Consider the following 21,788-nt stretch of genomic DNA (forward strand, 5'->3'; position numbering starts at 1 on the left):
GATAACTAACTTCTGGTCTCATTATGGTTCGCTTTGTACCACTACTTCTACACTCGGGAATGACAACATTGAGAAGTCAAACAGTTAAACAGTGTCACCTATAGGTAGAAAGGCAGGAGATGCTTAATGTGCACAAATTTTGTCCATATCCTAATTTTGCATAGCAGGGAGAATTTCTGGCCCATAACCGCGAGAAGAAAAAAAAAGTGCATTTATGCAAAACACGTCAGTAATGAATGATTTGTGAAATAATATGTTAGAATGAGAGAGGCCTACTTTATAATTGTGGGAAAGGCGTACAAACGAGAAGTGGCCCAACAACTATGATCTGAACTTCCAGTGCTTTACGATAGTCTAGAACTTTTTCCAGTTGCACCGGTTGTCAAAATCAAAACAGACGCAATGCAGCACTTACCCCACCAAACAGCCTATGTCACGAGTCCCGACCTACCTGTTTGGATTGGCTTGACGGATAATAACCAGACAGCGTGACATTTCTGTAATTCAATCTATAAAAATGCTAAGATGACATAACGTTTGAACAAAATACATTTTCAGTGGTAAATACGGTCTCTTTTGTACATGGAACTAACAGTGTGCAGATACCAACATGTTGTCCACAAGATGTCAGCAAAACACAATTTGCAGAGCTCCCTGTCAAAAAGAAAGAACATGATGTTATCTAATGCATATTTCACTGATGCTATATTGTCTGTATGATATAAAGTTCAAGCCTCAACCCCAGTTTTGCAATTATGATCACAAACAGGAAGTAGTTATGTCAATAATTACTGTTTGCTACGAGCACCATTAATGCAAGTACACCGACATGAAGCACAGACATAAAGTGGCATAATCAACGTAAAATGCACTTCAGTATAGACGTGCTCTTGCTTGTAGGGATACATATTTTAAGTAACACAAAATTGTGTTCTAGGCACAAAACTGGAGATGATGCAGCCAAATTGGGACTATTTTAAATTCATTATGCATTTTATTACGCTTGTGAAACACACTGGAAACCCGCTGATTTCCCCCCCCACACACACCCGAAAGTCTCCGCACCCCACTTTGGGCCACCACCGCCGCGATGAAAAGACCTATTCTGTAGCAGAAGGTAACAGTACAGTTGTCTAATGTAACACCCGCCTCTTCAAAATGTTAACCAATGAATCAAAAGCTTGTCACGGATTTGACCAATCACTCACGAGTTCTCCCTCATTTGTGACCTATCAGTACCGACTTCTCTTCTCCCAGCCCCATTTCTGACCAATCAGGGAGGAGGCCGCCTGCGCAGAGGGCTGGGCGCGAGAATCGGCGGGATGGACAAAAAAAAAAATCATAACGCCAGAAGAAGTACAGAGGAGAAAGATTATGATCGAAACAGCCCGGACGGCGAGTAACGAAAGTAGTGCAGCAGTTCCTCCAGTCTAAATATCATCTTTTTACGCTGCCATACTGCCTTTTAGAAAGCGCGCATCAGAAGAGGACATGGTGACGCCTTTCTATGGAAAGACGTTATCGTCGGTGACGATGGCTTTTAGCAAGAGAGCGTAATGTTATGAACTGTGCGTAAAGTTAGCTCGCTGGCTAGATGCTGCAGCATCTCCAGAAGAAACCGGCAATGACTGACGACGATTTCTATGGATGCAAATCTATTAATGTGGGATTTTAGAGAACTGACAAACACAGGCTCGTCTACGAAAAGTTTCAAACGTCCCACCGACTGTCATGGACAACGTCAAATCACGCAGGTGGGTGCCAGCAACAATAACACTGCTGTTTCATTATGCGGTTCGCTTGCCATCTGTTTGTCTCTATTAGTGCCTTTATGCACCTCTAAGTATCTGCCCTGTTAATACGGCTATTGCACGTGTACCTGCACAGTTATACTGTAACAAAGTCCCAAGTATAAGATACGTGCATGGTAGTTCTTAAAATAGTTGTAACATAATTTATGGCTGAAAACATAATTCTCTCAGTAGCCTTTAGACACGTTTGGAGAGTGAAGAATGCGATATATTCAGGCTGAAAATGATAGCTTGTAGACCCTGACACACGTTTTAAATATTGGTTGTAATATTGTTGGAAAACTTACTACACATAATATTTTGCATTGAGTGGGAGGCGCGCAGCTCATTGTCAAATATCAGTGATGCAAAAACACATTACTGAAACTGAAACAAATAAGATCATTTTTACCTCTCAGATTCTGTTTTTTTTTCTGAATAAAAAGATAACAAAACACAGATAAAAAGCTACCTCAGATAAAATGTGTGCTGTAGTTATGCAATTGTTATCATTTAGTCTTATTGGAACCCTCAAAGATGAAAAAAGCCAATTAGAAAGTACCTAAAAGTTCCCAAAGCCCTTTGTGTGTCAAAAAAAAAAAACTTGCTCAAAAACTACCTAAGAAAACCAACAGAACCAAGAGCATCGATTATCTGCATTCAGCAACAGCTATGTTTAAGTCATGATAATATTTGCAATTAAGTGTTATAATTATTGCAGTGCAAGTGATTAATGTGGACAATAGGGGTTAATTGATCAGCCCCGAATACCACCAATATGTTATTTGATGTTACGTTATATCAGCTTCGATTAACAGTTTGTCTCATCTCCACATCAGCATATTTTCCATCTTGCATTTACATCTGGAAAGAGATGAGTGTGTCTTTTCTTTTGCAATTAGAATAACTCAGGGTTTGACCAGGGAAATGCACTTCATATATACCTTATTAACTGTTTATGACCGATGATGTATTCCTAATGCAGAAAACATTGACTCTGAATAGCCGGTACATTTTTTTACTTGTTGCTGAGACATGCAGTTGAGACATTTTAGTATTATATTCATGATATTTTGAAAGTTAATAGGTGAATAACTGACGTGCTAAACTAAATGCGAAGAGGTTACATAAGTATACCTCTTTTTTTTTCTTCTTCTTTTTTTTTACTTTTTGAATGACTGGACCGTTAGGGCTTTGCCATTCCCCTGACCACACCCCAGCACACCTCCTCCAGCTCATCGACACACACACTCGTACATCTCTGGAAGTGAAAGAGCCTGTTGATGTGGGATCGCCCCTTTCCTCCAGTCACCTTACGCCCCTCCTTCCTGCTCAACCATAGGTCCAGGCTCAGGTCACACTTCTCTCTGCTCGAGTCAGGAAATCAGGCCACACCAAAATTCAATTGCCATATTCAAGTTTCCACACTAAAGAAGACCCTTCATCCACATTCTCGTACAAGACCCGAGGAAAGCACTGTTTTTCCTGTATGTGTGTGATTGTAAAGGTCTACAGTTTAGTAACAGCTGTTGGGAATTTCAATTCTGCTTTATTGATTAAAGTCTGCTCCACTCCTACAAAGACAGTATTACCCAGAAGCAAGTTTATAGAAACACAAAAGTACAACTTTTTGTGACACATTTTGTGTTCTTGTAGTTACATTCTTTTCCCGTCTTTATTTTTCACGCTGACATGTCCAGACTGATTTTCTCATTTATTTATTTGCTGGTTTACCTTTTAACTCATTCCTGAGTGTTTTGGGCAGTGTGCTGCCTGGCTGTAGTCTCAGTGTAACATTACTAAGACGTTCAGTCAATGCTATTTTCTCACTCCAAATATCAATTGGTGAGCAGGATTAACAGGTTGCTTGAATTACAGTTAGTTTTGTAATTGCCATCTCTGGTTTCTCTGTATTATCTTGTCTGGCATGTTTTTACTGTGACATCGAAGGAGTAGCGGTCAACTGCTCCAGTGAATTTACTTGATAACTTTAACACATACACTGATATAGACATAGACTGATGGTTCTTTCACTCTTTTGCCCCTACAAAATAGTCAGATGAAATGTCCAGCAGCGAATGCTTTTAACAGTGTTGAAGTTACAGCCACGAGCAAACCAACTTAGTAGAGTGACAAGATAATTAAATATTTAGTCTGAGTTTAGCCTGTTTCCTCTGGTTGTAATAGCACCCTTGCCGATGGTTTTCTTTTATCTTGAGACAACAGTCATGATTTCCAGTCATAGAGTTTTGCATATACACATTTCCAGAGCACACAGCTGATATGTAAATAGGGGTACACTTTCATAAGCATAGGCAAAAAAAACTGATACTCACGCTGTGACGGAAATGTCCAGGCAATACGATTTTTATATCAAGATTACTGCTAAGCTTACAGGCAGTGACCCCATTAAGACTTCTTGAGCTCCATTCATAAAATCTGTTCTTCTTTCCACGTTTGTATTTTTAGCAATGATGAGGATGAAGAGCTGCACTCCACAGATCCAGAGAGTAAAGAGAAGAGCAAAGATAAAAAGACGCTTTGCAAAGTAAAGTGGTCACGAGATGAGGTAAGTGTACCAGAGATAGGAGGTCTGGACTAGAAATTTGGAGGTGCTCCGAGACACTGAAATTATGACTTCATACGGCATGTTATCTGTTTGTAAATAGAAACGTGTTTGAGTGTGTGATGCACACATTTTAGGGGAACCTTAATAATCACAGCTTATCTTATTCAGTAGTACAATGAAAGAAGCACAGTGTGAAAATGTTTTGCAGGAGGATTTTCATTCTTTCTGTCTCTTCTTTCTTCTTTTCCCACCTCTCCCTTCTTCTTTTCCCACCTCTCCCCCGTATTCAGGATGAAAAGCTGAAAAAGCTTGTTGAGCAGCATGGAACCGACTCCTGGAAATTAATAGCAAACTTTTTTACAGTAAGTAGATAATGTATCTACTTGGACAAAAACTTTTTATTCAAAAAATGTAATTGTTTCTCCAGAGTAGAACCTTACTTGTTTCATGCCATGTTGGTCTGTCTCTTTCTGTTGTCACAGTTAATGACCGTACAAACCATTTTATAATCCCATAATTTACATTTCTCCTGATCTGTATGTAATTGTAGTGTCGTATTGTTGTGTTGTGATTGGACAGGCATATTTATTTACAGCTGTCAGGAGTCAGTGTAACTCTGGGCTGGTGGTGTGGTGTGGTGTAATGAGGTGTGGCACTTTGTGTCTCTATCACAGGGGAGGACAGATGGTCAGTGTCAGCACCGCTGGCAGAAGGTGCTCAACCCAGAGCTGGTGAAAGGGCCCTGGACAAAAGAGGAGGATCAGAAGGTAAGAGGAGCTGGGAGTTCCTGTTCTGCACTGAAAGGGGGATGACAAAATAGGTAAATGATAGGGGAGGCAGGATGGAGCTGTGGAGAGAGCAGCTTAGTCTAAGTGAAAGAACACAATACAAACGCCACTATATGCTAAGTATACTTTACCTTCAGATTAACAAGGCTGTGCACATGCGCCAGTTTACTTCCCGCCAAACATTTTCTTGCCTTAGTTTAGTCTTTTTTTTTCTTTTTTTTTTTTTGTGAAGTAAATGCTCCACTACGTCATTCCTAATAAAACACAGACTTTCCAAGTCAGTAGTTAAGCGCCCGGCCCTTTTTTGTACAGACTGGAGCTCTAATACCTTCCTCAGCTCTGAGATGAGCAACGCATTCCTTAAATGGATTACCATTGTTCAAGAATGTCAAGAATGATGTCTCATTCATCCAAGGTTTTGGCATCATAACAGAAACACAGCTCTACCAGTAACTGTGGTCTGCCAGCCATGACATCACAACATTTTTTAGCCCTGACAGAAAAAGTCAAACAAGACCTGCTGTTGCCACAGTCTAGTCTTTCTAAGCACTCGTGCTGCTCTTGTAAATGAGAGATCTATGAATCCATGAGGGCCTTACTTTATTCTCCCAGAAAGTAAATGATGGCAGAAAATAGTACCTGAATATGCAGCAGTATAAGGATTAGATATCTCTGATTTAGAAATAAAAGCAGTCGACTAATGGTATTTGATGGTATTCGTGCAGGTTATCGACCTGGTACACAAGTATGGCCCCAAGCGCTGGTCAGTAATCGCAAAGCACCTCCAGGGAAGGATTGGAAAGCAGTGCCGTGAACGATGGCACAACCACCTTAACCCAGAGGTGAAGAAGTCTTCGTGGACTCAGGAAGAGGATCGAATCATCTATGAAGCCCACAAACGGCTCGGCAACCGCTGGGCAGAGATCTCTAAGCTTCTCCCTGGGCGGTAATGCAACATTATCAGCACGTTAAATATATCTGCTTCCTGTCTGAGTGATGAAACGGGCAATATGCTTAAAAATGTCAATCTTCTCCCCAACAGGACAGACAACTCCATCAAGAACCACTGGAATTCCACCATGAGGAGAAAGGTGGAGCACGAGGGCTACCTGCAAGACGGCAGCAAGGCTTTCGCTTCCTCTACGAGTGCGAAGAGACGTCCCAACAGATCATGTCCAGCAACTCCAACAGAGCCTCAGCGCTGTGACCGTAGTCCTCTGCCTATGACAGGACCCAACCAGGTCTGTGCTTCACACCATATGGCCTTTTAACTTCTTTCATTTGTGCGCTTCACTGAGTTTAATGCTCTGTGTCGCAGATGGGTGGTTATCCGTATGATCCTCTCAGTGGACACGTGATGGACAGTCTTCCTGAAAATTCCGGTTTCATATCAGTGAGTCTCTGTTTTTTGTATTTCTGTGCATGCTAATGGGGAAACTTTCCACGTTCTTTATTTTCTGGTCTTTCTGTAGTTATACTTGTGATTGCTAACTCTGGACCTCGAATCAAATACTTGAATGTCCTTTTATTTTCACCTAACATTCAATAACAATAGGGGCTAAATTTAAATGGTCCCGTCAATATTTTATGTGTAAATTGTTTGTGTTGTTTGTCTCTTTTTTTTTCTGGATTTTCTTAACTCTCCTAACTCTTTCCTGTTCTCTTTTCCTTTCGACCTGTCCTCCCTGACGTTTGTTTATTCCAGCCATCCTGCCTGGATGATCCTGACAGAGAGCAAAGAATTAAGGAGCTTGAGCTGCTGCTTATGTCAGCAGAGAATGAAGTCCAGCGACAAATGCAGTGCAGAGGTTCATGTGTAAGAACACACTCCAAACGTGTGTTAGCATACGTCAGCATAGCCTGCGTGTGTTTGTAGCTTACATACACTGTAAAAAGGCTCATTTTAATGATTAAATATGGTATTTAACAGAGTCTTGAAATCAAATCATAGCTAGATAATCAGAGAATATTTAAAATTTTATTGAACAAGGTGCTCTTGTTTGTTCCTCAATCTAATTTGATTAAAAAAAAAATATTGACTCCAAAAAAAAAAAAAAATCAAATCCCTTCTCCTTTGCTATCAGGAAAAAAACATATGATGTAAGACTTGAAACTAAATGCCTTTCCATGATGGACTTTTTGCAGTGTATATGTGTGAAAACGAGTATGGCGCACATGTATGCGTGCCTGTAGCCTGGTTTGCTGTAGTGTTGCTATAGTAACTACTTTCCCCATCTCGCTACTTACTCAGACTGGCCTGGAGCTGTGCTTGGTAGTCCTCCTACCTCCTCCCATTACTACAGTTTCAAACATGATCCCCTCATCCCCTCTCGTCCTCTCCTCCTAGCCTTCCTCTGCGCCTCCCCCCACCCAAACCATCCCCACGCTGAGCCAGCAGTTTGGTTTGACCCAAGCGCTCTGCCTCTTCTGTTCCTATTCTGTCCCCACTGACAATGTTTTCACACTTCATTCACTGCATTCATTTATCACCACATCCATCACACTCATTGACTTCATATTGTTTCATTTAGTGATCAAGATTCATCTAATACAGTATGTTGTAGTATCACCAGTGTTTTTCCTGAACTTTCATAGTCACAGATCATTTCAAAACTGATGTAAATTAACAATAATTTGACATATCTCACGCCATCAAATCAGACACCGAGCTGCTGCAGGGGCCAAACATCTAACACCAGTGGTCTCGCCTGTCTCGTCCCTCAGACTGTGGAGCACTTCTCAGCCTGGTCAGACAGTGTGTCAGATGACACACTGACTACAAGTAGCAGCAGCCTAGAGGAGCAAGCAGAGAGAAGAGCGTGGCGGGGCCCTGAGCTCCCGCAGGGACCTCCGGCACAGCTTCCTGTCTCGCCCAGCAAGTTCCTGGCTGTGGAGGCCAGCGCTGTGCTCTCCACCCTGCAGACCATACCAGAGTTTGCAGAGACCATGGAGCTCATTGACTCAGTGAGTAACAGAACAAATTTAGCGCAGTCTGAATTTGTTGACCAAATATCATGAATGTATTAAAGATCTACTGTAGATGTGTTTTGCTCTGCAGGACCCTGTGGCATGGAGCGATGTGGCCAGTTTTGATTTGTCAGAGACGGCGACGCCACCCAGACACAACCAGGCGGGCTACACCACTCTCTTGGAAGAAAGGACGGTTTACAATCCAGTAGACTACACCGTCAACACTCCCGCTGCCATCTCAGGCCATGACAGGAACTGTACTCCATTCGGTGTTGGAGGCGTCACCTCCCTGACTCCCAACAACTCATCCAAACCCATGCAGGAATCCACCGGGAGGAGGAGGAGAAGAGAGCGGGGGGAACCGTCTCCTCTGTGCGACAGGAATTGCTCCTCCTTCTTGGAAAATATCTCAAACTCTCCCAAGAAAACGCCCACAAAGTCACTGCCATTCACTCCGTCTCGAGTAAATAGAAACTATGTTTCTTTCCTCACACACCATAATCCTCACATCAGCTGACTTCTCCTTTATAGATTGGATGTATTTATGTTGCACTGATTATGTGTTTGTCTGGTTTTTTTTGCAGTTCTGTAACATATCAGGGGCGGAGCATCTGAATCTGGAGAACCCCGCCTTCACCTCAACACCTGTGTGTGGTCAAAGGTGTCTCCTCAACACGCCCCTCCACAAAGAAACCACACCTAAGCACCAGAAAGAGAATGATGGGTAAATAAATAAGCAGTGAAAGTAAGCCAGAACATTTTATTATTGTTTGTAGAAAATTATTGTAATGATAATAATTTTTATATTTGTAGTTCCAGGACCCCTAAATTCCGTAAAGCCGTCATGATTCCAACCCCGAGGACACCAACTCCCTTCAAAAATGCTTTGGCTGCTCAGGAGAAAATGCACGGGCCACTGAAGATGGAGGTAAAGTGGTTCAATTTTGGTTTCAGCAACTGACCACATGGCTGCCTGTTCCTGTGGTTATACTCATCTGTGTGTGTTCTGCAGCCGCAGCCTTTGGCATTTCTAGAGGAAGACATTCGTGAAGTTCTGAAACGGGAGACTGGAGCCGACTTCTTCAACAGAGCAGACATGCAGCCAGACTACCGAGCATGGAAACATAGTGTATGTAATGACACTTTCAATTTTTAAATTGAGTTACTATAAAGCTGCACAGCTCTAACACTGTTATTTTGATTTTTTGATTTATAAATTTAGATGGAGGGCCCAGCCAGAAAAGTGCGCAAGTCTCTTGTGCTGGAGCCTTGGGGCAAAGATACCCTCAATGTCCAACTCTTCCAAGAGCAGCTGAACGATGCACAGGTAAGTCACTCTGACAATTTGTCAAATCACTGGTTCAGATCCTGCAGCTGGGTCCAAAAAGTAAATGCCATGATTACTTGACTAGAGCACGTAACTCCAAGGAGCTGGACAGTGGCTAACAATGATGAGGTCATCAATGGTGCATCTGCATGTAACTGTACCAATGGGAATGTTATGTGGTTGACCATGCTTGTATGATTTTGCTGTTTATTCAGCCTTATCTCTAACTGTAACAATAGATTTTAAATGATGGACTATTTGAATTGAATTCGAGTTCACCATTACTTTTATTGTTAATCGTCTACACCAGGGGTGTCAAACTCATTTTAGTTAAGGGGCCACATACTGCCCACTTTGATCTCAAGTGGGCCAGACCAGTAAAATCATAGCATAATAACGACAATATTTCTCTATGTTTAAATCATTGGTGAAGGTTTTTGGATGATAAACCCTATTTTAAGGTCTTTCTACAATAAACTAGAAACAGAAAGACCAAAAACTCAGACATCAGCCCACTGTTTATCTGCCTGGGCTCTCCTCTGCAGATTCCCTAGCAGCGAGCGCTGCTGCCTGTGGCAACGAGCGCTTCTGCCTCCGGAGCAGACGTCGCATTTACGCTGTTTTTGAAGCAATTACTGGATCGATTAAAAAAATTACAAACGTTTGTACTCATAAACCTCCATATTCTCATAGAAATGCAATTTATGTCTTTCTGTAATTTTCACACTTAGCAAAGTCATCCGGCGGGCCGAGCTGGACCCCATGGTGGGCCGGATGCGGCCCGCGGGCCGTATGTTTGACACCCCTGGTCTACACCATTAACTGAATGTCCCACTGCAGGTCTCAGATGAAAGTCTACTGACAGGCTCTTCACTGGTCCCCCCGATCCCTGAGCAAGAGGAGTGTAGCCACTCTTTGACTCCTGAGAAAGACGAGTCCTCGTTAGGAATCCCTGTTTATCCTCATCGCTTTACGAGCCCCCGGGTGAAGAAGATCCCTTCCTCCCACAAAGCACCAAAACACGCTACTGCACAGGTAAGTTGAAACCTGTATTCAATATTTTAATTCCTTAGCATGTCTTCTCTTGGTTTCCAGGGTCAAATACACAAAGAAAATAGTCATATGTTAGCTGCTTACTGAAGAAACTGCTCTGATCACCTCCTCTGCAGGTGAGTGAGTGGGAAGCAGTGGTTTATGGGAAGACAGAGGACCAGCTGATCATGACAGAACAGGCTCGTCAGTACCTGAATCCCTACCCGTCGTCTGGCTCTACCTCAAGGGCCCTCGTGCTTTAAAGCCGTCCCCTCCCCAACCCCACACACACTACGCAGGCAGCACTACATCCGTCCAACAACTAAGACCTCCACTGAATCCTGTAAGAGACAATCCAGTGAAGACAAATAATTGTTTTGTTTTGTTTTGAAGCAGAAATTCACTGCCAAGGACGTCCACACACAAACAGGCATAGCTGCTGTTATAGTTTCCAACACATTTCTAGGTCACTGCCAAACTGCTGTGTTTTCTATTTGGCCTGTATTTCATTTTAAACACACACACACACACACACACACACACACACACACACACACACACACACACACACACACACACACACACAACCCGGCCACACAAGCCGTTTTGTACAGTTTAATTTTTTTCTGCACCAGTCAGTAATGTTGAATCCACCTGCACATACAGTAGGCTGTAGTAATAGAGTGTGTATCACTAGCAGTGGCTGCTTCTGAGTTTTATATTGTTAATATATTGTTTAAATGACAAGAAAGACATTTTATGATGTAACGTTACTCATTATGTATCTTCTCCAGCTTGTTTTGCTAAACTGCCCCTTTGCTGTTACCAGATGTAAAAAAAAAAAAAGAAAAAACACGTACACGCAACATTTGTAGCTTTTTATTGACACCCTGGTACTTAACAAATTACACCGTGGGGTTTTTATAGACACATACTGAACAGAATATAATCAAAGCATCGCTTTTGAAGGAACAAAAATGCAGTTACGTGTTTTTTGTGACAGCGGTGTTACGTTGCTGAGGAAAAGGCGTCTCCAAGGTGATGTGAAGTTTTGAGGATGGAAATAAGGAAGCTGTCAGTATTGCACTACTGAGTTCATTTTGCTGCTGAGAAAGGAGCAGTGTTTTTAAGGGCAAACTGGATAGCACTTGTGATGGTATCTTTTTTGTTGTTTTTTGTTGTTTTTTTACAACGCAGCATTTCCTTTCCAAGGCCATAGAGTCCGTGGAGACATCGGTTGAATGTATTTCATTGCAATGTATACATGTAAGAACCTCAAAAATGGAAGGGTACCTTAATGTTTATTTCTGTTTGTTTTATTTATTTTCTGACAGCTCTAAAGCTTAGATATTAATATAAATCGGACACCGCGAGTTTTTAAGAAGTTTAACTTTGCTGACAAAGCAGCCTAAAAACTCTCACTTGCTCTAAAGCAGCTCTCTGTATTAGAAAATGAACAGCCGCCGTTGCTTCGGTCAGACGATTGCTGCTGACCCTTTTTCATATCATTAGTGTTCAACAACAAGCATTTGGTTGAAAAGGATTTACTTTTTATGTGAAGGCTGTAGGTTTTATTTATTTAATGTTTACTAATTTATTTATTTCAACAACAACAAAAAAACATTTAAGAGAAATTATTGAAGAATTATATTGTCTTTTCTCTTTCAAAATCAAGATTGGGCTACCATTCAGTTTCATTTCTCCGAGTTAGAAGAACACACACTGCCACTAATTTAATGTTAATTTCTTTTCCTGATCAGACGAGATCTAGCAAATAATCATTGTGTAGTTGTATGTGTGATCTTGTAACATATAGATTGTTTTTTTTTTCCTTTGATTAAAATGTGTTCTTCGCTGTTAGGTAGCAGGACTCCATCTCCGACCTCTAATCATAGACAAATTGCACTTTTTACTCATCCTTTAAATTTTAAACGTTTGTTTGTTCATTCTCATGATGTAGCTCTCTGTGTGTGTGTGTGTGTGTGTGTGTGTGTGTGTGTGTGTGTGTGTGTGTGTGTGTGTGTGTGTGTGTGTGTGTAACAAATGCTGACATTAAGTTCATGCTGCTTGATTTTAACATGATCTTTTCTCCTGTTCGGCTACAGAAGTGTGTACCTCAGACACACTACATTAAGATACATACATTTGATCCCTGCAGCAGCTAATGTCTCCTTGGATGCTCCTGAAATGCCCAGGAGCAAGATCCTTACCTGCTCACTCATTATTTTGACCCTCTGCATGAGAACATAATGGTCAAAATACAATGTAAATACATGTAAATTTGCAAAACAAAATCGATTGCACTGTGCTTCCATGTTAACAGCCTGACACGTTTTAACCGTCCTGAAACAAACTTTCTATAATCCGGTGAAGTAACACTACAGCTATATATGGCCTTCTTGTATTATCTGCATTAGTGGATCCAGTAGTAGTTATAATCTGGATTATCCTGCATTGAGCATTTTGAGTGAGAATAAGAAGGGAATCTTGTCAGGGGAGATCAAGTGGAAAGATCAGGAGAACATGGTACACAGCTCTCAAGACAACTAACGTCCATACGAATCATTTTTATTTGAATCAGGTGGCTGAGATGTGTCCAATCTGTATATAGTTGTGTCATTTGTTCTGTTTGTTGGTTTGATTTGTGTTTGTACATTCCATTTGTTAAGATCATGTTTGTACGTTAACAACACTTGGGCATGTAACATCATAGGTTTTGAGGGAATTCAGTACATATGCAAGATAGTAGCTGCTGTCATATACTACTGTGGTTATGCATGAGCAACACACAAGATGCTGGACTTTGCTTTCATTTAGCAGGTAAATCACAGATGTAACACTTGCGCTGTTATGTAGCGTTTTCCGATGACATCATAACCAAGGTACCATAGAACTCTTGCCAGCTGTCTCTGTAACCATGTACTTAATTTGGAAAAATAAAATGCATTTATTGCAGGACTTCTGTGGCATTTTGCCCTTCCTGTGTCTCCATTTTTCCACCTCTCTCCCTCAGCCAAAAGCCTCTGTACAAATTAGTGTGTTACATGGTGTTTCCACCATAATAAAGATTTCTGCTGATCCTCTAGTTCTTCTGACATGCTCACAGCGGGGATAACAACATCCCGACTTCATGCCAAAGACTGATTTCTTAAAAAAACGTTTTTTTTTTCAGGAGTCTTAAAAATGGAAAATCCTCCATTTTAAATGGTCCCCGTTCCCCCAGGTGGAGTTGACAGCCAAGCAGGTGAAGGCCAGCTTTGATGAATGATAGTGTAGTTTAAGCTGACTCCCCTGTCATGCGTGTATGTATATGTTAGGGATGCTGTCATCTTGGCCTGGGGTCCAGGGACACGAGCCCCCTTCCACCAAAACAAGAGGCCTCTCCACAGGGTCAGCTGCTGGCCCTAAAGGGGCCCACTCACCCGTGACTTAATGCCCCCGGGCTTCTTTGTCCCTAGGGCTGTTGGTTTTACAGGCCCATTCACTCAATTGCCCCCCAAATGGAGGGAGGCAAAGGACGTGACAACTTGCCTTATGCTGAGGGAGCAGCAGTGCGCATGCATACAAACAATATACACATAAACACGCAGGCGCCGCATGCACGCCCTGTCCCCTTCATCAATCTGTCCTCCCTTTGCGCGCATTCTCGTACAAGAGGGCCTTTTGTTCTTGCGTGACCCACACTCAGAGTTGAAAGATGTCAGGGACCTTTTGCCTCTTAATTGGTTATTGGCAGCAAGCCTTCCACCTTATGCTTCCTGCATGTATTTAGGGGAGGCAGTTCTTAGATTTAAGTGACTTACTGACACAGACGACACACAAACACTGAAGACAGGCTTGAATTCATAAAAATATACGGTTGCTATTGTTGATTTAATTATAGTATTTCAAATCTTTTTATTTAAATAGACAGCAATTGACATGCAATAGTTAGCACTACTTTCATTTCACTATGCCGGTCTGCCCCCCTCAATATCTCTAATCACAGTCAGCTTGTATTGGACTTGGCAAGGTATGTGCTTGTCCATTTTTGGTTCTACCTCGTACACTGAAGACATGAAACAGAGCCTGCAGGCTTCCGACCAATTCTCCCCTGCCTTCTTTTCTCCGAACACACACACACACACACACACACACACACACACACACACACACACACACACACACACACACACACACACACACACACACACACACACACACACACACACACGCACACTGTTTGCCTTTGTGTATGCTAGACAGCAGATGGCAGCCCATTATAGAGCTGACAGAGCAGTCATCTGGCAGGCACACTGTTATCCCCCCCACCCCCCCATCCACCCCCGCCCCCTTCTCCTCTCCTCCCCCACCACCCAGAAGACACCCAACACAACACAGCAGGGATAGGACGCTTTTAGGCGGGAGAGTCCACAGCCCTGAGTGTGTGTGTGTGTGTGTGTGTGTGTGTGTGTGTGTGTGTGTGTGTGTGTGTGTGTGTGTGTGTGTTAAAATTGGACTGTGGCCTTTCCGCCCTATATAGGTCACTGTTTCCACTGTTGTGTGTGTGTCAGCGCCATGTGAGGTAAGTCAGACTCACATTTGACTGGGGGGACTTGTCATGTTTTGCAGGAACACCTGCAGTGGATAAAGCTCATAGCTTCAGACTGGTGACATTTCTCCTTCCATAGACCTCCTGCTCATGCACAAGCATACTGTACATTTCATTAAGGGAGGAACACATTTCTATCCTTAATATTCTGACATTCTACGTCACTTTGAACTTTTTCAAAGATCAAATTTCAGAGGTAAGCATGCATGGTATTCTAAATAATTACTTCAGCAGCCGAGCTTGAGATAGGCTGTAACAGTAACGGCAGCGGAAAGGCACACTCAAATATTCTCCTCATGAATCGGAGTTTGCTCAGAGGTCCAGTGGAGCTGTCCCTCTTTGTAACATTTACACCCGTCCCTGTGCGAGGCATGCCTCCCAAACACTGGCCCCAGAGTGACTGCCTCCTACAGCCTTCATTACAAAGGATTATACAACAGTGAATATCAAACAGCGGGGGGGGGGGGGGGGGGGGGGGGGGGGGGGAGTGGTGAATTTCCCTACGGAGGTCAAGGCCAAGGTTAGGATTGCTTTTGCTGTTTGTGTCCTCTGGAAGGACGTAATCTACAGCCCACCCTATAGCGATCCCGTCACAGGGTCATGCTGGGAGGCACCACAGAAGAAGACTACATGCGACTTCTGAGAGCTGCTTTGGTGTTGCCGGGGCAACAGGCACAGTCCCTGGTCCTCTGGCAAGTCTTCCAGCCGGCCTCAATCACACTTCCTTTCGCTTGAGAGAGTTTTTTTTTTTCTTCTTCTTTTCCTCCAGCTCTGTTAAATAGGAGAGAGGCCCAATGTGTTCAAAGGAAAATGAACAGGAGATTAAGTATTGAGTCATATACTGAGGCATGTTTCCACTGAAATAAAAAGACGTTAGCCAGGAAGGGTTCGCTGGTTTTATCATCATCTTCGTAATAATAGCAGCCATATATACATATCCACAAATCACATGAGTGAATGAGGTTAAGAAAAATGGCTGACAAAACAAACAAGAGGTAAGAGTATTAGCATTATTGTAGTGCCTACATTTGATCACGGTGATGCACCAACTGCTACTAAGTTGTTGCACATAAGATTAGAGTAAGTGAAATTTTCCGAAGCAGAAGCCTGGCATTTGATCTGGGCATGCTGCAACACTGGGCAGAAAGGACCAACTGCTCAGCTCTCTGTCTGTACACTCAAACTTTCTGGCATTTTGCACCTGTAACTACGCCCCCATTGGTGATGTCACATCATGCACTGTCCATCAGATGTAATGGGTAAAACGCCCTCTGTGACATCACTAATTGGGGTGTTTCCACTGAACCTCCTGCTAGAAATATAGCAAAGTCTAGAATACCTGATGTACGGCACAAATGCGGGCCCACGTCAGGATGTTCAAGACTTGTCTTTGCATATTTCAGTACCTCCTCTGCCTACCCACCTACTCCCCCCACCAACGTGAACCCGGCTCCGCGACCCAGGACAAAGAAAAGGCCTTCTTAGTCGCCCTCGAAGGCCCCATTGGTGGCGCCCTGGCATTCACTCTTTTTCCGGCACTTGGAAAAGATCCTGTTGAGCAGGCTTGGAGATCTATGCGCCGGGGGCTGGGAGGCCAGAGGCTGAGGCGGAGGGACCTGGGGCCTCTGCACCAGGAAGGGGCCCTCGCGCTCACCCTGGCTCCCATCCAGCCCCACTCCACCTCCTCCTCTACCTCCTCTGCCCCCTCTCCTGAGTGCCTGCAGAATGTGTCCACTGGGGGACAAAGAGGAAATAACAAACACAAAGGCACTGTTTATTCCTTATGACCCAAATTCCACCGCTAGCAGACAAGACAGGCACAGCGCTGTACGAGGGCTGTGTGCTGTGTGTTTATTGGATGTGTACGCGTCAGTGTGGGCAAAGTTTAGTGGCGGCCTGTAAAATATGATATCGATTTTTGGCTGCATCAGGAATACAGTGCCCTATCGGAAAGCTCTTGCACGTCGCGTAATTGACTGCCGTGATAAAAAGATGTTCAATATCTGACGGTAAGCCGTAACAATTCTCATGTCGTGCTGTGAAACGTTTCAGATCCTTCTTTTAAATAAAATACTAGTCTTTCCTTTCCCTCTCGTTGCTCTTCGGCCCTAATGAGATGCAGCACAGTGAGAGGGGACTGACTATAGCTTGCGTGCATTTGTGCATGTGTGCGTTTAGGGGGCTTAGTAATCAGTGTGCTTTGTCAACTAATGAGGGACGAGAGGGGCCACCTGTTCAGGGGCACTGGGCGGAGAGCAGTGGGATGGGATTGGGAGATGGGGGATGTGGGGAACATCTGCCGGATGCTGCGTGTGCATGATGTGGAGGTACTTTTGTGGGGGGATGCATGTAATTATTGATATGCTTGCTGTTTGTGTTTTACACTTACTTCACATATCTGCTGCATTCAGTGTCCCCAGCTGAAGTCCTCAGAGATAGACTCCTTCGAAGGCCTTTGGGAGGCAGATTTGTCTGAAGAGTGAAGACATGTTGTGTCTGAGTTAAAACTGTCCCACTGATGTCCTGAAATAACCTGCACACCACCTCTCTTACTGTCTGTATCAGAGGCAGTTCTGATACTCTTTTCCTACCTTCAATCCCAGTAGTCAGTTCAAACACTTGGATTTTGTTTTGCTTTAATTTCTTTCTTTCAACAGACATTCAGAGAAGACAGAAATAGATCTGAGACGTTCAGTCCTAAAAATAAACACGTCTTAACCACTATATTAGCTCTTCTCCCTCTAATTCAAATGAGACAAATAAAAATGAACTCCACATAACATATCAAGTGAATGCATACTATACATTAAAACAAACTTAATTGAAACCAAAGCTTTATAGAAATTTTTTAGAAACATTATCAGTAAGTTTTCGTTTTCCTATTAAGGCTTCCAAAACAGCATTTCACCAATTTAACAACTGTAATGTTGTCATATCCACAATGGACAATTAAATAATGATGTTGATAATGATAATGAAATCCTGGTACGATGCAGCTCAATCGCCAAGTATCATCAGAGATTTAGATGTGTTCTGCTAGTAGCAGCTGATGTAGCATGAAGCGACAAGCACAACAGAGTTCACCCCTTTCTAACTCTACACCCCCAGATTTTTTCATTTTCAAATCTGTAGTCTTTAGAACTTACTGACACCTTCTTGTCTAACATCACGAGCCAGTTCCCATCCAAGTATTTCTTTACAAGTCACTGCCACAGTTTCATATTCTTTTGGTGGATTTGGAAAATGCAAATTGAAAAAGAATATTTAAACTCAGTAGAGAAAGAGAGGCAGATATATTGGGATTTTTAGACTCTGGGATTCATGGGTCAATCTCCAAAAAGCCTGCATGTAACATTTTCCATCTTGTGATGTGTCTTATTAGACCTTCTCTGGCTCCTAAATGCCCTCCTCTTCCAAATGTGACCACTCTGTTTTTTTAATGCAGTTTGTCATGAAAATCTTTATCTTACAAGCCTTGAGTAAATAGAACTTCCGGTGTAAAACTGGTGGAGTACCACTTTACTTAATGAATGAATGAATGAATGAATTTATTAATTAATAAAGTAACTACCTAACCTAACCTAACCTAACCTAACCTAACCTAACCTAACCTAACCTAACCTAACCTAACCTAAATATCCCTGATTAAATATGCAATACTTATAGTTTTCAATTGGATCAAGTAAGTAATGTGTTTATGCAGGAAAAAGAGTGCAGAATAGAAAGTATAATCTGCCCTCACACCCTAAGCAGTATCAACAGCAGCAGCAGCAGCAGCACAGTTGAGTCACACTGCATTACTGAGCAGTCAGCCAGCCAACCAACCTGGCCCAGCTCCATCACACATGAGGCGGGGAAGTAGCCCTGCTGCCCATCCTGCAGCCGCCCAAACCACCTCTCCTCATGTTTGGACAGCACCAGGATGACGTCACCTGGAGACAGCACTAGCTCATCTGGCCAGTGGGGCCTGTAGCTGTGCACCACCACCATCTAATGGACAGAGGGAGAGCTACAGTCACATTTACTGTGATTTATTTATCTCACACTGCAACATACACAATACAATTTCACACTAAATCTAGTGTCTTTTTTTTTTTTGCATTGTCTTCTGTGGTAATGATACAACTTAGTAAATGTTGGAATCCTTTTAGCAGTCTGCACGTCAGACTCAGTGAATGAAGAGGATTATGTGTCAAGAAGAGGATTAACTGCTGTGCAGTGAAATAGAAACCCTAAATCTGGGTCTACTCTTCATTATGTGTTCTAACTAAATATGGCACAAGTTTTTCAGAGGAATTACACAAATTAAACTCACAAAAAAGGTGCAGGAAATTGATTGACTTTGATTGATTGGTATTGCCTTTCATAACATCAATCTCACACTCATGCCCCTTCAGTCAAATTGTGAATTTGGTTTTCTGTTTCATCTCTTAGATAAATGCTAAATAAACAAAATAGAGCCAAGGATCTAGATTTATACTGATGGATATTTAAATGAAGGAGAACTTGCCTTTTCAGCTCCTGCTCTGTATCGATACCTCCCTGTTAACCATTAAGAGTGGACATGAATCAGCATAAAATGTTAGTTTTAACATTTGTCACGATGGCAGATATGCATAAAAACACCTCTACATTTAACGCATGTGCATGTAAGTATCTCTGCAGCTACATCCTTCAGCAAATGAAGATCTACGCCCCTCCCATTCATTTATCATCTGAAAGTCATACCATGCTCTCACCATCTGTAATGTCTGTAATGCCATGCGAAGCCACACTTCCCTGCAGATATGATTGCACTCACCTTGTGGAGCAAGGACAGTGGTGAAGACTTCAAAGTGCTCATTGGTGTGCATGTAGATGCGCTGCATCTTGAAGATCTGACACTTGCACACTGATCGAAGAGTCCTGCACTCTCTCCGCACTACCTTTAAATAAATGCAGCTGACTAATCCACTGCAGTGCCGACCGGAGCTGGACACAAACAGCAACACATCTTTCTCAGAGTACAACACACACACACAGGCAGGTGCAGCACAGGATGGGGGGACAATTATTATCTTAGTTTATGGCAAAAAAAAAAAAAAAAAAAAGCTTATGATTATTTAATGAACAAGCAGGTTTTTTCTTCATTTTCAAGATTACGTGATACAGATGTTTTCAATATTTTTAGCTCAGCATTAGGATAAAAGGCGGTGTGATTCCCAGAGATCTTGCTTGACCACCCCTTCTTCATGCCCCCCGTCTATTGTTCTTTGACCATCTGGTCACATGCGAGAGGAGTTTAGAGGCCGCTGTCACCGCTCGCTTGGACGTGAATGAGAATTCAAATTATACCTCATCATGAGAGCTTGATTGATTGAGAATTATCGACTGTGTTCCACTTTCCAAGTGGCCTGGGTGAACAGGGACAAAGATGAATGGGCCTGCGACCGGATTGCTCAACAGATGGTGATTGAAACCCCGCCACCACCTCCCCTCTCCTGCTCTGGGGTGCGGTGGAGCTTGGTTGTGAGCTTGTGTCAGGGATTAAAAAGCATCCATCAATAACAGCAGATATCACTCAGCCGGACAATCATGTCTGGAGTATTAGAAGCAGCCACCAACCAATATGAAAAATGGCTTTGAATGCAAGATGATGACACATGTAGAATGATTTTATCAACTCTATTTCTATAACAAATACGCGTATACTTTTTTCCCCCTGATTAATCACAATCAACGTCAACAGGAAATAAGGTTGAAATCCTGTCAGGAGGGTCATGGATTAGCTGGTGAACTCAACAAGAATTAAGTGTGTTTGTGTACCGTTGGAAAGACGAAACACTTCAATGGATGAGACAATTAATCTCATTATCTCTGGCCTTGGTCCTCCAGCGAAAAACTTCAATAGACTTTCCCCCCCTCTGGATCTGAGACGACTCTTTCGAAACAGGCAGAACATGAAAATACCTGCAGCAGAGAGCCAAATATCCCCATTTAAAGAGTGAGACGCCCACTCGAATGATAGAAAAGTCACACTCTAAAAGTGTTTTATGGGTTTAGCTTGTGCTCAAATACACTTGAGGTGCAAATTCTGGCTATCTGTTCCACCTCTCACTGCTCCTAATTCAGTGTGAAGCCTCCAGAGCAGACACCAAAAGCCTTTACATAACCAAGAACCGCAGCTAAGCCGCTTAGAGAAACCGGTCTGGTGCCCACTTCTGGGAAGAAGAAAAATAGATGATCGCCGAGTCGCTCACGGTTCGAGCATTTGTCTGTCGAGGGCAGTTATCAGAAAAATGATGCGACACGCACAAAAAAAAAAGTTAAGACATCGGAGCATCAACCTGCACCACTGCTTCATTAATAATACACGTGATCGGATGCCGACCTGCCTGTTGGAAGTCTGAGCTTGTCTTCAGAGCTTGTTGCTGCAGTTTTATTTCAAATGACCCGATTTTATACGAGATGGTTGGGTGACATGGAAATATAGGAGACAATTATTCAGTGACAGAGATTATACTTCACCTTTTGTACCAAGTATGTCAATGTATATAGATGTAACTCCTGAATAATCTGGGTGCATTAGGCCATTGCAGGCAGTGTTGCCAATCAATGTTTGTTAACATTTGAAATTTGTCTTTCATTTATATGTTTCATCATGTCGGAGGTCAGCTTTCTTTCATCTTGAAGGAAAGTATGTGGTTTACTCTGTGATATTGATTAAATGCAGCGATGAACA

The 21,788-nt window shown here is 42.6% G+C and overlaps 2 protein-coding genes across 3 annotated transcripts; one reads left to right on the top strand and one right to left on the bottom strand.

The window, feature by feature from the left end:
* The first annotated feature begins 1,393 nt into the window (after window positions 1–1,393).
* Window positions 1,394–13,405, top strand: mybl1 (v-myb avian myeloblastosis viral oncogene homolog-like 1). Its single transcript, XM_069151684.1, has 16 exons — window positions 1,394–1,754; window positions 4,260–4,359; window positions 4,650–4,721; window positions 5,034–5,126; window positions 5,873–6,093; window positions 6,190–6,388; window positions 6,466–6,540; window positions 6,853–6,963; window positions 7,872–8,111; window positions 8,206–8,580; window positions 8,702–8,841; window positions 8,931–9,045; window positions 9,130–9,246; window positions 9,340–9,444; window positions 10,285–10,479; window positions 10,614–13,405. The coding sequence occupies exons 1-16, from the start codon at window positions 1,732–1,734 to the stop codon at window positions 10,737–10,739; spliced, it is 2,307 nt and encodes a 768-aa protein (XP_069007785.1). The 5' UTR covers window positions 1,394–1,731; the 3' UTR covers window positions 10,740–13,405.
* A 2,146-nt stretch (window positions 13,406–15,551) lies between these two features.
* Window positions 15,552–20,042, bottom strand: LOC138199250 (SH3 and PX domain-containing protein 2B-like). Of its 2 annotated transcripts, XR_011178329.1 has the most exons (6): window positions 19,869–20,042; window positions 19,578–19,609; window positions 18,893–19,057; window positions 17,457–17,539; window positions 16,491–16,801; window positions 15,552–15,838 (listed from the first exon to the last, which is right to left on the bottom strand). XR_011178329.1 is itself a non-coding variant. In XM_069151186.1 (5 exons), the coding sequence occupies exons 1-5, from the start codon at window positions 19,933–19,935 to the stop codon at window positions 16,549–16,551; spliced, it is 600 nt and encodes a 199-aa protein (XP_069007287.1). In that variant the 5' UTR covers window positions 19,936–20,042; the 3' UTR covers window positions 15,854–16,548. The 2 variants fall into 2 exon arrangements, 1 of the variants encoding a protein (XP_069007287.1); XM_069151186.1 differs by lacking the exon at window positions 15,552–15,838 and having other exon boundaries at window positions 15,854–16,801.
* Window positions 20,043–21,788: the final 1,746 nt, after the last annotated feature.

This window comes from Embiotoca jacksoni, unplaced genomic scaffold (genome assembly GCF_022577435.1).
Source record: "Embiotoca jacksoni isolate LCO1_2020_lvr unplaced genomic scaffold, fEmbJac1.0.p SCAF_17, whole genome shotgun sequence".
Lineage (NCBI taxonomy): Eukaryota > Metazoa > Chordata > Actinopteri > Embiotocidae > Embiotoca > Embiotoca jacksoni.